General features: G+C 42.7%; 1 protein-coding gene across 7 annotated transcripts in view; it reads left to right on the top strand.

Annotated features, from left to right (window-relative positions):
- Nucleotides 1-1,382: 1,382 nt before the first annotated feature.
- The window catches only part of LRRC7 (leucine rich repeat containing 7), a 262,845-nt gene continuing 247,853 nt past the window's right edge, over nucleotides 1,383-16,374 (top strand). For all 7 annotated transcript variants that reach the window (XM_056532752.1, XM_056532755.1, XM_056532754.1 and 4 more), the window contains exons 1-2: nucleotides 1,383-1,438; nucleotides 9,428-9,528. In XM_056532752.1, the coding sequence (XP_056388727.1) occupies nucleotides 1,398-1,438; nucleotides 9,428-9,528 (142 nt within the window). In that variant the 5' untranslated portion in view covers nucleotides 1,383-1,397. The remainder of the gene's footprint in view (nucleotides 1,439-9,427; nucleotides 9,529-16,374) is intronic.

Genomic DNA, 16,374 nt, shown 5'->3' with positions numbered 1-16,374 from the left:
AAATCGTAGTGTGAACCCAGCCTAATAAGGAAGTGTTTGCCAACCAGTGTGCCTCCAGCTGTTGCAAAACTACAACTCCCAGCATGCTCGAACAGCCTTTGGCTGTCCGGGCATGCTGGGAGATGTAGTTTTGCAACAGCTGGAGGCACCCTGGTTGGGAAACACTGTAATAAGGTGTAAGGCAGGGATCTCTAACTTGTGGCTCTCCAGATTTTGCAGAACTACAACTCCTATCGTGCTGTGACAGCTTATGACATCAATGTCATTTTGCAACAGCCAGAGACAACTGTCCACAGAACTATGTTCTGACCCACTTGCTATCTACACTTAAAGCAGTACTCCGGTGGAAAACAATTTTTTGAAAATCAACTGGTGCCAGAAAGTTATACAGATTTGTAAATTATTTCTATAAAAAAAAATCTAAATCTTTCCAGTTCTTATCAGCTGCTGTATGCTCCAGAGGAAGTTGTGTAGTTCTTTCCAGTCTGACCACAGTGCTCTCTGCTGACACCTCTGTCCATGTCAGGAATTGTCAGGAGAGCTTTGCTATGGGGATTTGCTCCTGCTCTGGACAATTCCTGACACGGACAGAGGTGGCAGCAGAGAGCACTGTGGTCAGACTGGAAAGAACTACACAACTTCCTCTGTATCACACAGCAGCTGCTAAGTACTGGAAGGAATAGAAATAATTTACAAATCTGCTTTAACTTACTGGAGCCAGTTGATATGAAAAAAATTGCTTTCCACCGGAGTACCCCTTTTACCTTCTTCGTAGCTAAAATGTATTTTTGTTACACGTGGTAAAATAATACAAAAGCTATGTAAATATATTATCGTTTGGACCAATGAAAGAATATACCATGGCAATTTTACCGTAAGGTGCACCGCGTAAAAAAAAATTAAAATAAAAAATAAAGTTGCTAAATTGTATGTGGTAGTGGTGGCGGGGACACAGTTACAGATGTTTCTGCCACGGAAATTCCTCCACATGCACGGTCAGAATCCCATTGAAAACAACAGAATTTCCGGGCTGAATTTTCCCGCCAAATTCCTCTAAAAAAACTTACAATTACTTAGTAAGACTGACATCCAAGTGCCTGGGGCTTTGGGATACATATGCAAAAATAGGCATTTTTGGTAAATTTTGTTGTCCCGGGTGGGGCTTAAAACTGTTGTGTGACAACAAATCATGTGTTTTCAAACCAGTGTGCCTCCAGCTGTTGCAAAACTACAACTCCCAGCATGCCCGGACAGCCAACGGCTGTCCGGGCATGCTGGGGGTTATAGTTTTGCAACAGCTGGAGGCACACTGGTTGGAAAACACTGATCTAATGTGTATACAAGCAAGAGGGATTGTGGGGAAAATGTGTGCTCGGTTGCCTGGCAACAGCAGGGTCATGGTTCAGAGAGGAAACCAGGAAGTGATCAGATCCATGAGGTAAAAACAGTACATGGATGTGGATCATTTTACTTAAAAATAAAAAATAGCAATTTTTTTTCTCCTTTACATACATGTTTGTGCTACTTTGCTTGGTAGTTGAAGGGTTACTCCGCTCCCCAGCGTCCGGAACATTGAGTTCCGAACGCTGTGTGCGGGCTTCCGTGTTCACGCCCACCCCCTTGTGACGTCACGGCCTGCCCCCTCAATGAAAGTCTATAGGAAGGGGGCGCGACGGACGTCACATGACGTGGCGTGACGTCACGAGGGGGCAGGCGTGGACATGGAAGCACGCACACTGCGTTCGGAACTCAATGTTCCGGGCGCTGGGTAGCGGAGTAAGGCTGCATGTTTTTGCAATACAGTTCACGTATCATGTTTTTGATGAAAAACTGATTCCTCAAAACCGGACAAAACTGTATCAAAAAGTGTGTACACATTTTAACCTGTATACGGTTTAAAAAATGTGGTCAGGTTGCATCCGTTTTTTATGAAAAAAAAATGTATACGTTTTTAACTTTTCACTCCATTATAAATAAAGTTTCACTTGTTTGAAATTCCAAGAAAAAAAAAGCTGTGCAAAGTCAAAAACTGTATGGTGAAAACCTGTACGGTTCCCATTGACTCCCATGTTTAAAAAAGAAAAAAAAAAAACGTACACGGTTTAATACAGTTTTTCACCTGGACCAAAAAATGTGGTAGTCTACGGTTTTGGGTACGGGAAAAAAAAAACGGACAAAACCGTACAGGATGCAAAACGGACACAACCTGATGCATCGTTTGGCATACGGTTTTCAATGTAGAGTCAATGCATACGGTTTTCAATACGGTTCCGTACGGTTTTCACATTGAAAACGTATACGGGAACTGTATTGCAAAAACGTGGTGTGAGTGCACGGTAACCCTTTAAACCGCTTTTAGGGTCCGTTCACACGGGAAGTGTATTTGCCGCAGAGATTTTGCTGTGGATTTTGTTGCTATTGAGTTCAATGGGTCAACAGAAAATCCGCAATAGTGGCAGATTTTCAAATTTTCCGTAGGCCCCATTAAAGGTAATGGTAGTAAAATCTGCAGATTATTTTCTGCATCAAATACGTTGTGGAAGATCCGCAGGAAATCCACTTGAGAAAACGGGCCCTTAGAGTACATTCACATGGGCGGATTACCTGCAGATTTATGTGGTGGTGCCACTATAGTGAGTAGTGGCAGGGCCACGAGTGTTGCGGTGATGAATGGTGGGATCAGATGTTATTAACCCCACGGGGGGGGGGTCTGGTGGTATTAAACCCTATGTGTTCGTGACGCCATTGTGGTTTTCGGGTTCCGGAACACCACACACCCGGATTCTCCGCTATCCCATGGGCTAGCAGTGAATAAAGAGTCCACAACCAGTTATGGGAAAATGGAGGCTCTACTGAGTAGAAGACGGGTGTAATTATCTTCACAGCGAAGGCCAAAATTCCTAGAGAGGTGGCCAGGACCCAGAGGACCTCGCAGCTTGCTGGACCAATACTTGTAATAAACTTGACTTGGACATGTAATTTAGACTTGACTGTTATTAGACTGGACTTGACTACTTCATGACAGCGTTGTGACGTCAAGGCTCCGCCCCCTCAATGCAAGCCCATGGGCTCAGAGGCGAGTGCCGGCAGTTTCGCGCAACTGCACTTCTTCCAGCCTCAAGGCCGGAAGAAGCGCAGTTACGCGGAACTGCCGGCAGTCGCCTCTGAGCTCCCAAAGCTGTTCCTGTAGCCTCGTCCGGTCCGTCCAGTGTTGAAACTTGAAGTCGTCTGTTAAGCGGTGAGTGCGGGGTTCTTTGTTACTCCTACTAATATATTTTATTACCTACATTATTCCCCAACACCTCCGCACTACAACCCCAGCTACCTTAACCCTACAGCACGTATACTGACCTATATCCTACAAGTATAAGCTATTAGAGCATATAGCAGTGCCGCCTGAGTTCTTTTGTCGCATAAATTCTGTAGAATAACACAGGTCCCTTCGGTCACTGATTGATGGTGGTCATTAGAGGAAAACCGCTGGACACAGCTTTGATGTATGGAGGTACAAGTATATTCCCATTCCAGAACCTAGCCGTCTTTTGATGTATGGAGCTACAAATATACAGTGGTCCCTCAACATACGATGGTAATCCGTTCCAAACGAACCATTGTTTGTTGAAACCATCGTATGTTGAGGGATCCGTGCAATGTAAAGTATAGGACAGTGGTCTACAACCTGCAGACCTCCAGATGTTGCAAAACTACAACACCCAGCATGCCCGGACAGCCAATGGCTGTCCGGGCATGCTGGGAGTTGTAGTTTTGCAACATCTGGAGGTCCGCAGGTTGAAGACCACTGGTATTGGAGGTTATACTCGCGTGTCCCCGCCGCTCCGGACCGTCACTGCTCGTCACCGCTGCCCTGGATGTCGCCTTCCATCACTGTCGCCGCGTCCCCGGGGTGTCCCCGATGCTCCGGCAAGGCCTCTGCTTCCCCGGCATCCGCGCTTTCCGTCACCGCCATCACGTCGCTACGCACGCCGCTCCTATTGGATGACGGGACGGCGTGCGCAGCAACATGATGACGACGATGAAGAGCGCCGACGATGCAGGGGATCACGAAGAGGACGCGCCAGAGCCCCGAGGACAGGTAAGTGATCGTCAGCGGACCACACGGGGCACCGTAAACGGCTATCCGGCGGCAGCTGATGCAGTCTGCGCTGCCGGATTGCCGTTTATGCGATGGCCCCGACATACAAAAGCATCGTATGTTGATGCTGCTTCTGAGAGTGATCGTATGTTGAAATGATTGTATGTCGGGGCCATCGTAGGTCGGGGGGGGTCACTGTATTCCCATTACAGAATTTAGCCGTCTATCGAAACTCTGTTGGTGAACATTGACTGAAGGCAACCAATGTGATCCCCAACGTGACCCCCTACATTTTTGGGGATGTGTTCATTTATATCCAGCTAAGAATATCTCAGCACTGTTTTCCGTATGGTTCCAGCTGATACCATGTATCCAAGGAGGATCTAAGAAACAAGATCATCTCAAGTCCTAAAATTCACCACCATATGGATCGAGTTTGGAACAGAGAACTTGGCAAATGGAGATCATCATAATGGCCGATGGTTGGACAAGACCTGTTGCCATGAAGAGCAATAAGAAAAAAGAAGATCCTTGACCAAATGTTGAGGTCAATCTTTTTTTTGGACACGATCGTTGGTAAAAGCCGGATGGGAAAAGTGGAAGAGGATGAGCGGCAATACGGAATACAGACATAAGGATCGAGAATACTCTATTGACAAGTCAAGGAGACATGGCACGCTGGAGCCAACCCAATGGCACTTGACTATAGAGGGGAATTGTGTCCACGTCTTTGTTATCATCCAAATGCTACTTGAAACTTCCTGTTCCTTACAACTATTTTCTATTATTATTTGTTTGTCTACAGAGTTTTTGACTGCACAATATACGGACTGTGAAGGTCATGTTAAAGGGGTACTCCAGTGGAAAACTATTTTTTTTAAATCAACTAGTGACAAAAAGTTACACAGATTTGTAAATGACTTCTATTTAAAAATCTTAATCCTTCCAGTACTTATCAGCTGCTGTATGCTCCACAGGAAGTTCTTTTCTTTTTTGAATTTCCTTCCAGTCTGACCACAGTGCTCTCTGCTGACACCTCTGTCCATGTCAGGAACTGTCCAGAGCAGGATTGTTTGCTAAGAGAATTTGCTCCTACTCTGTGCAGTTCCTGAGACAGACAGAGGTGTCAGCAGAGAGCACTGTGGTCAGACTGAAAGGAAATTGAAAAATCCTGTGGAACAGACAGCAGCTGATAAGTACTGGAAGGATTAAGAATTTTTTTTAAATAGAAGTCATTTACAAATCTGTTTAACTTTCTGCTACCAGTTGATTTAAAAAAAAAAAAATAAAAAAAAATTTCCCCCGGAGTACCCCTTTAAGTCCATCAGTGATAAATCAAAATCAACTGGAGATTTGTAAATTACTTCTATTAAAAAATCTTAATCCTTCCTGTACTTATTAGCTGCTGAATACTACAGAGGAAATTCTTTTCTTTTTGAAACGCAGAGCTCTCTGCTGACATCATGAGCACAGTGCTCTCTGCTGACATCTCTGTCCATTTTAGGAACTGCCAGCGTAAAAGGAAATCCCCATAGCAAACATATGCTGTTCTGGACAGTTCATAAAATGGACAGAGAGGTCAGCAGAGAGCACTGTGCTCGTGATGTCAGCAGACAGCTCTGTGTTTCAAAAAGAAAAGAATTTCCGCTGTAGTATTCAGAAGCTAATAAGTACAGGAAGGATTAAGATTTTTTTATAGAATAGAAACAATTTACAAATCTGTTTAACTTTCTGGTACCAGTTGATATTAAAAAAATAAAAATGTTTTCCCCCGGAGTACCCCTTTAAGTCCATCAGTGATAAATCAAAATCAACTGGATATTTTTACAGTCTTAAAGACATGTGGGGCTCGTTTTTCTTTTAGTAGAACTTGGGAACTCGGAAGATATCCGACTTGAAGAGACTGAGCTGGGTGAGAGTATTTGGGGCAATGCTCCTTGAGAAAAAGCTACCCTGTAAGTCATTTGGGGAGATTTATCAAAACCTGTGCAGAGGAAGAGTGGTGCAGTTGCCCATAGCAACCAATCAGATCGCTTCTTTCATTTTCCACAGGCCTCTTTAGAGGCCTGTGGAAAATGAAAGAAGCGATCTGATTGGTTGCTATGGGCAACTGCACCACTCTTCCTCTGCACAGGTTTTGATAAATCTCCCCCATTGTCCATGAGCTTTGAATTCTTCAAGATGTAGAAAATGTCAAGATCATTTTACTTACTAAATGTTTCTTCTGCGTTCTAAACGAATGCCGGGTGCTGCATCGGGGGGTCCCACATCCTTTGGATAGGGGATACGATGTCTAGGGGTGGAGTACCCCTTTAAAAAAAATACATTTATAGGGCCAAGTTCACAAGGAATGGATACAAAAAATCCAAGTATGAGTCTATTGTTCCAGGTCATATCCACTCTTGGCTTTGGCTTTAAAGGGGTATTCCAGGCAAAACCTTTTTTTTTATAAATATATATATATATATATATATATATATATATATATATATATCAACTGGCTCCGGAAAGTTAAACAGATTTGTAAATGACTTTTATTAAAAAATCTTAATCCTTCCAATAGTTATTAGCTTCTGAAGTTTTCTGTCTAACTGCTCAATGAGGATGTCACGTCCCGGGAGCTGTGCATGATGGGAGAATATTCCCATAGGAACTGCACAGCTTCCGGGACGTGAGTCATCATTGAGCAGTTAGACAGAAAACAACAACTCAACTTCAGAAGCTAATAACTATTGGAAGGATTAAGATTTTTTAATAGAAGTAATTTACAAATCTGTTTAACTTTCCGGAGCCAGTTCATATATATAAATATAAAAAAAAGTTTTGGCCTGGAATACCCCTTTAAAAATAAAGGCATGAAAAACTGCTCTTTGTGAACCTTCCCTAAAAATATGTGTCTTTGGAGACTTCCCGATCTCCCTGGGATTATAAATTTAGTCAACATGAATGATTTATGGAGAATCTCTAGAATTTTAGATATAATGTTACAACTCCACTATGATATGACGCCACCCACAGGTCTTGGTAAGGTTCTGTTTCCATTTATAATGGTAGCCATGACGCTGTGTTCAAATTACAATGGATCCACACATATCCCATTGATTTATAATGGGATCCATCAGGGTTCTGCCAAAACGTTTATAATTTATAAATAGAAATAGCGCTGTATGAACAGAGCCTTAAAGGGGTCCTCCGCTGGAAAACAATTTCTTTTTTTAAATCAACTGGTGCTGGAAAGTTAAACGGATTTGTCAATGACTTCAATTTAAAAAATCTTAAAGGGCTACTCCGCCCCTAGACATCTTATCCCCTATCCAAAGGATAGGGGATAAGATGTCAGATCGCCGGGGTCCCGCTGCTGGGGACCCCCGGGAACTACCATGCAGCACTTATCTGTAGCGGCTTCCGGAACCGCTGGAGGTCCTCAGGCTGAGTCCATCTCGACCACGGGGACGGAAGACCGTGACGTCATGACTCTGCCCCGTATGACGTTATACTTGCCCCTCAATGCAAGTCTATGGGAGGGGGCGTGACAGCTGTCACGCCCCCTCCCATAGACTTGCATTGAGGGGCGGGGTGTGACATCACATGGGGCGGAGTTGTGACGTCACGGTCTTCCATCCCCGTGGTCGAGATGGACTCATTAAGATTTTTTAGTAGAAATCATTTACAAATCTGTTTAATTTTCTGGCACCAGTTGATTTAAAAAAAAAAGTTTTCCACTGGAGTACCCCTTTAAAGGGCTTATCCAGAAATAGAAAAACAGAGCTACTTTCTTTCAAAAACCGCTCCCCGTCTGTCTCCAGGTAGTGTGGGGTTCCATTGAAGTAAATGGAGCCAAGTTATAAAACAACACCCAAACTGTAGACAGACGTGGAGCTGTTTTTGAATTAAATTAGCTGTGTTTTTGTATTCCTGGATAACCCCTTTAAAGAGGTACTCTGGGGGAAAACTAATATTTGAAATTGAATCAATTGAATTTATTTTCTTTCTGACCACAGTGCTCTCTACTGACACCTCTGTCCATGTCTGAAACTGTCCAGAGCAAGAGCAAATCCCCATAGCAAACCTCTCCTGCTCTGGACAGTTCCTGACATGGACAGAGGTGTCAGCAGAGAGCACTGTGGTCAGACTGAAAGGAAATTCAAAAAGAAAAGAACTTCCTCTGTAGTATACAGCAGCTGATAAGTACTGGAAGGATTTAAGATTTTTATATAGAAGTATTTCCAAATCTGCTTAACTTTGTGCCACCAGTCGATTTAACAAAAAAATTGAGTACCCCTTTAACGCTTCAGGCGCACACGGTACACAAAAAATCTTCCTCCTCCACAACAAGGGATCACAACGGGCACAGCCAGGTAAGTCTAAATTACTTTATGATAAAGGCACCTGATGAAGGAACCAATACAGTTCCAAAACGCGTTGTACAGTTTCTTATAATAAAGTGATTTAGACTTAAAGGAAGTTTTTGCAGTTAGTTTATATTGGGGTTGCTCAACCAAGTCAATGAACATCTCAACACCACATGTCTACATATAAAATTCTGAATATGCAACCAGGCTTTAAAGAGTACCTGTAATGATCTTTTAAAATTTTATAATCCTCCCAGTCCTTTGCCCCCATCATGATAAACCACCCCCGGCCTTTATTTTTATTATTTGTTAGTTTTCTACCTTGATATCGCTCTGTATTTTCTGCTCAGTCAGATTCACCAGCAGGTGTGACATCATCCGAAGCCATACAGGGGAGAACTTCCTCCCTCACTCTGCTACACACAGCCCAGAGCAGTTCAGTGTGAGATGAGCTGTGATTGGCTAAGGCTACCCCCCCCCCCCCCCCACCTCCCTCAGCACTCCAGACTGCATTTCCTCAATTTGGACTTTTGCCAGGCCACCAGGAGTCCAAAGTCTGTGCAAGAGATGGGAGGAAATGTGTAGGGAGACACCTAGTGGCAGCTTTTTTAAACACAAATAAAACATAGAAAGCTTCATTTTTTAAACAAAGTACATTAGAAAGATTTTTTTTATTTACCATGAGGAGTGCTATATCAAAAATGAGTTCTAATGACAGTGCCCATTTATAGTAAAAACATAATGGTGCCGGCTCGACCGAGATCCTCGAATGCCCAATTTGCTCCTATGGCAAGACTGATTTCGACCGACCATCTGTAGAGACCTGCACGGCGACATGTTGGGCCAAGTTGGCCAAGAATGACCATTGTGTCCTGGTATCTATGTATGTAGGGCGATAGGAGGACTGGGCAGTTTGATTGTATGGAGGGCGTTCTGTGTTGCTGGACCTTCACTGATGTCAGGTGATCTGCATTTCTTCTAGAATGGAGAACCTCAGGATGTGTAAAGATCCTGCACCGTATCAAGGAAACTCCACAGTGCAGGAGATGCTCGCCCCCGTCAAGAAAAGGCCGGAAGAAGAGTGTAAGTTGGCTTGATCACTAAAAACTTTGACTGCTATTGTAAAATGTATCAGCAGTGGATACATTGACTAGGGGGTTACTCAATAAATGTGTGAAATACCCAAAAAATGTGTTGTTGTTTTTTTTTTTCCTTCAATAATAATTTTTTTTTTTTTTAGCATTTTAGCTGAACTGATAATATTAAAGGGTTTTTCCACCCAACATTTAAAATTGGTCATAAATTTGCCAAGAGTTGATAAGTATGTTTTTTTGGCTCAAGTTACAGAGATATTGATGTCTTTCTGTTGGGTTGTGGAGGCCATTTTGAAGGAAAATGACAACAGGAAGTGCAGCCATATTGGTTTCCCCCTTTCAATAAGCGTCTTAGAAATTGTTGGTACATTATCATACTGTCAACTATTTTTCTATCATTTTCTGAAGAATATAGCTGAACTTCCTACTGCGCTTTTCCAAAATGGCTGCCATGACAAAACAGAAGAATGCCAATGGCTGTAAATTCTACTAAGATAAAGCCAATTTTATGTTCAGCATGGGAGTCTCCTTAACCCCTTAAGGACTCAGCCCATTTTGGCCTTAAGGACTCAGACAATTTAATTTTTACGTTTTCATTTTTTCCTCCTCGCCTTCTAAAAATCATAACTCTTTTATATTTTCATCCACAGACTAGTATGAGGGCTTGTTTTTTGCGCGACCAGTTGTCCTTTGTAATGACATCACTCTTTATATCATTAAATGTAAAACGAAAAACGCAATTTTGCTAATTTTGGAAGGTTTCGTTTTCACGCCGTACAATTTATGGTAAAAATGACGTGTGTTCTTTATTCTGAGGGTCAATACGATTAAAATGATACCCATTATTATATACTTTTATATTATTGTTGCGCTTAAAAAAAATCACAAACTTTTTAACCAAATTAGTACGTTTATAATCCCTTTATTTTGATGACCTCTAACTTTTTTATTTTTCCATATAAGCGGCGGTATGGGGGCTAATTTTTTGCGCCATGATCTGTACTTTTTTTTGATACCACATTTGCATATAAAAAACTTTTAATTAATTTTGTATAATTTTTTTTTAATAAAATGTATTAAAAAAGTAGGAATTTTGGACTTTTTTTTTTTTCGTTCACGCCGTTCACCGTACGGGATCATTAACATTTTATTTTAATAGTTCGGACATTTACGCACGCGGCGATACCAAATATTTACGCTTTTTGGGGGTAAAATAGAAAAAAACGGACGTTTTACTTTTTTATTGGGGGAGGGGATTTTTCACTTTTTTTTTACTTTAACTTTTACATTTTTTTACATTTTTTTTACACTTGAATAGTCCCCATAGGGGACTATTCATAGCAATACCATGATTGCTAATACTGATCTGTTCTATGTATAGGACATAGAACAGATCAGTATTATCGGTCATCTTCTGCTCTGGTCTGCTCGATCTCATACCAGAGCAGGAGACGCCGGGAAACGGACGGAGGAAGGTGAGGGGACCTCCGTGCGGCGTTATGAATGATCGGATCCCCGCAGCAGCGCTGCGGGCGATCCGATTATTCATTCAAATCGCGCACTGCCGCAGATGCCGGGATCTGTATTGATCCCGGCACCTGAGGGGTTAATGGCGGACGCCCGCGAGATCGCGGGCGTCGGCCATTGCCGGCGGGTCCCTGGCTGCGATCAGCAGCCCGGATCAGCCGCGCATGACACGGGCATCGCTCCGATGCCCGCGGTTATGCACAGGACGTAAATGTACGTCCTGTTGCGTTAAGTACTAGTGTTGCTCGCGAATATTCGCAATGCGAATTTTATGCGCGAATAGCGCATATTCGCGAATTCGCGAATATTCGCGAATATAGCGCTATATGTTCGTAATTACGAATATTCGTTTTTGTTTTTTTTTCACAGTAACACATCACAGTGATCATCCCTCTCTGCTTCCAGCTTGTGTGGTGTAAAGAAGGCTCTAATACTACTGTGTGAGACTGGTGTGCGAATTTTCACATAAGTGAAAATATGCATATGCTAATTTACGCATATACGAATTTTCTCTTATGCTAATTTTGTATATGCTAATTTTTGCATATGTTAATTTTCGCATTCGCGAATTTTCACATATGCGAAAATAAAACGAGAATATTACGAATATGCGAATATTTACGAATATATGACGAATATTCGTCCATATATTCGCGAATTCGAATATGGCCTATGCCGCTCAACACTATTAAGTACCACCTCACCAGGACGTACATTTACGTCCTGCGTCCTTAAGGGGTTAAAAGGGGTACTCCGCCCTTAGACATCTTATCCTCTATCCAAAGGATAGGGGATAAAATGTCTGATTGCGGGTGTCACACCGCTGGGGACCCCCGCAATCTCCCTGCTGCACCCGGCGTTCTTTTATAGCATTGGGTGCAGCACTGGAGGCTCATGACATCACGTCCGCGCCCCGCTTGTTAAGTCACAGCCATGCCCCCTCAATGCAAGTCTAGGGGAGGGGGGCGTGACTGTGACAAGCAGGGTGTGACCGTGATGTCACGAGCCTCTGCCCCGCATCGCCAGTCGATGATCGCTTGTGTCGCAGGGCCAGCAGAGATCGCAGGGGTCCCCAGCGGCGGGACGCCCACGATCAGACATCTTATCCTTTGGATAGGGGATAAGATGTCTAGGGGCAGAGTACCCCTTTAAGCTAGGGGTGATGCGTATATTGTTTTTTTTTTTTATAGGGGCTGAAACCTTTGTAGTTATTTATAAGAAATAAAAAACAAATATAACAAATATTAATTCACCTCTACGGCAGTGTGAACATTTACATTGGGGATTGGTGTAACAGTTTATTCATTATTGTTGCAACATAGGAATTTTGGCACTGTCAACAACTTTTTTTTTTTTGATTTGTTGTAGTACTAATATAGTTTAATAATTTTTTTAAAAATTAAAATAGTTTATTTTACATTCGAAAACCGGCCACTAGGGGTCTCCCTCCTAGTGGGCGGCTGCAGCCTGCCGTGACGTCACAGCGGAATTAGTACCGATGCCGGCCGGGCAATCGGTCCTAATTCAGTCAGCCTGTGCTCGGTCCATGCCTGTCAATCAAACGCCGGCCCCGCCTCCTTGCATACACGCGCCACTGCTGCTAAGTCCTGCACTTGGGTATGCTGGATATGTGGGGTGGGCTGGGGAGCGGGTTGCGTGGCGGAGTTCGTGGTAGCGGGTTGCGCGGCTGTAACAAAAATATTGTTTTCAAGACAGGGTGCCTCCAATTGTTTCACCAGTACAACTCCCAGCATGACCTGACAACCAATAGATGTCAGGGCAAGCTGGGAGTTGTAGTGGTGAAACAGCTGGAGGCACCCTGTATAGATGAGCTAAGGGCGGAAGACGGCCCCCCCAGCAGGCATCAGTGATGTTGCGCCTGCTGGGGAAGTCTGCCTGATAAGTGAGAACACTACCAGGTAGACAAGAAGGCATTTCTCAGATAGTAAAAAAATATTTAAAGGCAGGGAGGGGGTTATGGATAGATGGGCAATCGGCAGGGACAAAAAAAAAAATAAAGGATGGTGGGAGCTACACTTTAAGATTCTATGTGAATCCCAATTTCCCTCATGTCTATGAGGTTGAGTAAAGAGCAATAATAACTCCTCTGGGGCGGGTCAGGAGGAGGTGTGTGATGGTCACTAGGCAATACATGTCGGCCCCCTCCTTTTGGTTGTTTGTAAGAAGGAAATTATTGCTATTATTATATTAACAAAATAATGCAGTACTTTGCCTACGGAACCACACAGAACACTACAAATCAGTGACAATTTGTGAAAAAAAAAACAGTATCATAGAGTGCCTAAATAACACTGCCATATAGCGCATATATAATAGAGTCATATCATGAAAACATGAAAGTACCATAGAGTGTCTGTATAATACTGCCATATAGAGCCTACACAATAGTGTAATACCATGAAAACCTAACAGTACTATAGAGAGACTACATAATTACCATTAAGCTCTTACATAATAGTGTCATACAATGAAAATATAACAGTACCATACAAGTTGTGTCATACCACCAAGATACCACAAACTACTATCTATCTATCTATATATATACTGCCAAATAATATAACACTGCCAAATGACACCTGCATAATAGTGTCCACTAAAGTCCACAATATTGTGTGCCTTCATAATACAGCCATACAATACTTATGTAATATTATCGTGCCATGAAAAATAATAGAACTATTAACACCTATATAGTAACACCATACAGCACCTACATAGTGTCATACTGTCAAAGAAGCAACAAATACTGCTGACATAACACTGCCATACAATACCTTCATTATAACAATAAAAAGATAACAGTATCAACAAGTGCCCACAAGAATACACCATATAGTACTTACATATTAGTGTCATAGTAGAGTAGTGTTTAGTGCAACTATAGTGCTTCTGTATGGTCTATATACAATTGTGGTAGCGGGGGGTGTGATGAGGACAAATATTGTTACCCCAGGGGCAGATAGCATTAACCCCTTGTATTCGTGATGCCAGGGCGTGGTTTATCCTCGATACCACCCGAAGGTATACCGCTGGATCCTGGGCTAGGCACGGGGGGCAATAAAGACTCCGACGCCAATTTACGGACAACGGCAGCTTTACTGAGGGTAGACAGATGGTAAAGTCTATACAGTTCAGCCAGGGCCCAAGGAGGTGACCAGTGATGCAGAGACCTTAAGAGCTTGGTGGGACTTGTAGTAGGACTGGACAATTGAATGCAGACCACGCTGACTTGACAGATGACAGGGACTGACTTGACTTGAATCATAAAGCTGTGACTTTATCTTACTTGACTTGATGGCGGCTGCAGGACTGGACTTTGAGGTCTCCAACACTCTGGACACACACACTAGACAAGACTGCACTGGACCTCAGCAGAAGAGAGAGAAGCTCCACCCAGGGCTTATATGGGGAGACTAGCAGGGAGCCCATAGGTCACTCTTGGGATCACCTGATCACTGGTACCTCCTGGGTAACAATCACATAACATAACTCTCAAAGATACAACACATTTTATAATACAATACACTGCAGAACATATGTACAGGGGGGAAACAGGTGCAAGGGGCCCAGGGGACACTGAATGGAGGCTGCCTGACAGGACAGCAAGGGTACGGGGCAACATCTCCCGTACTGGGCCACAACACAATCATGTCATAACATGAACCAAAAAAAATAGTTCTAGAGTGCTCACCTGCCATATAGCAGTATTAGCCTTACAATTCTATACAGTACTCCTAGAACCTTGTTGTCCCTGATGACGCAGTTGGTCATGTGAAACATGTTGGGGGGGGGAGGGCTTTGTTAAAATGTGTTTAAAATGTGTACATTTTAGAGGTGGGTCACAATTTAGGCAGTTTATACTTTCGGATCTTCTGGCTCAAGGGATCTGGAATTTTGTCAGTTCTATACAGTGCCCACATAGCACTGTCTTATAGCGTCTACATAATGGTGCCATAAAGGCGAGGCATACAGCGCACAAGTAGTATTAATACTATACAGTCCTTCAGTACTTCTACAACATGCACCATGATAAGTGTATATGTCTATAAGTTGGTTGGGCCTGTATATAGTGGAGGTCCTGGAGGAAATGGACCCTTTTGCCCTTGTATCCCTCAGGCCCGCTTCTCGGGTAGATATTTTTCGGGAACGGTTCTCGGTAAGATTGTGAAGGTGAATGAATCCGCGCTCCTCTGGTTCGTCTTCGCGCTGCGTCCATAATTGGCGTTATAGATTTCTCTTTATTTCAGGCAACGTTCAAATTAAATTTCTTGGATAAATTCCCTACATCAAATCTGATGCGACCAGATGGTCCTATTTGCAGTTCTCCTCTTTGTCAAAAAGGGACGATTTAACTAAGAAATAGCACGTGCCAAAAACCATCTCATGTTAAAGGGAACCTGTCAGCAGACTCACCACAGGCAGCATAAAATACTCACACGCTCCCGCATTACAACTAACTACATATCACCATGAAATGCTGCGGGGCTACTAAGAAATCAAAAATATATGTATCCAGCGGGCCGCTCCCTTTAAAGGGGTACTCCGGTGGAAAACTTTTTTTTTTAAATCAACTGGTGCCAGAAAGTTAAACAGATTTGTAAATTACTTCTATTAACAAAAATCTTAATCCTTCCAGTACTTATTAGCTGATGAACACTATATAGGAAATTATTTTCTTTTTGGAACACAGTGCTCTCTGCTGACATCACGAGCACATTGCTCTCTGCTGACATCTCTGTCCATTTTAAGAACTGTCCAGAGTAGGAGAAAATCCCCATAGCAAACAAATGCTGTTCTGGACAGTTCCTAAAATGGACAGAGATGTCAGCAGAGAGCACTATGGTCATGATGTCAGCAGAGAGCACTGTGTTCCAAAAAGAAAAGAAATTCCTCTGTAGTATTCAGCAGCTAATAAGTACTGGAAGGAGTAAGATTTTTTTATAGAAGTAATTTACAAATCTGTTTAACTTTCTGGCACCACTTGATTAAAAAAAAAAGTTTTCCACCGGAGTACCCCTTTAAAGTTTTTTTTTTTTTTTTTTTTTTTACTGCTTAAAGACATATACTGGAACATGTTCTTTTGTTTCCTTATCTGTTTCTATTTTCTAGTTGTAATTTTTTCTTTTCTTTTCTTTTTGTACATTATTATGGGGGCAGCCATCTTGTCTGAGCTGTTTTAAGAGCATTTATGGATATGCTTTCCTGCAAGCCCCGTGGATCTTTTTGGAATGAATGGGAAAGAAGGCGTGCTCGATGACCTAGACCAGTGTTTTCCAACCAGTGT

The sequence above is a fragment of the Hyla sarda genome, chromosome 7 (assembly GCF_029499605.1).
Source record: "Hyla sarda isolate aHylSar1 chromosome 7, aHylSar1.hap1, whole genome shotgun sequence".
NCBI classification, from domain to species: Eukaryota; Metazoa; Chordata; class Amphibia; order Anura; family Hylidae; genus Hyla; species Hyla sarda.
This window is presented reverse-complemented; position numbering and strand designations above follow the sequence as displayed.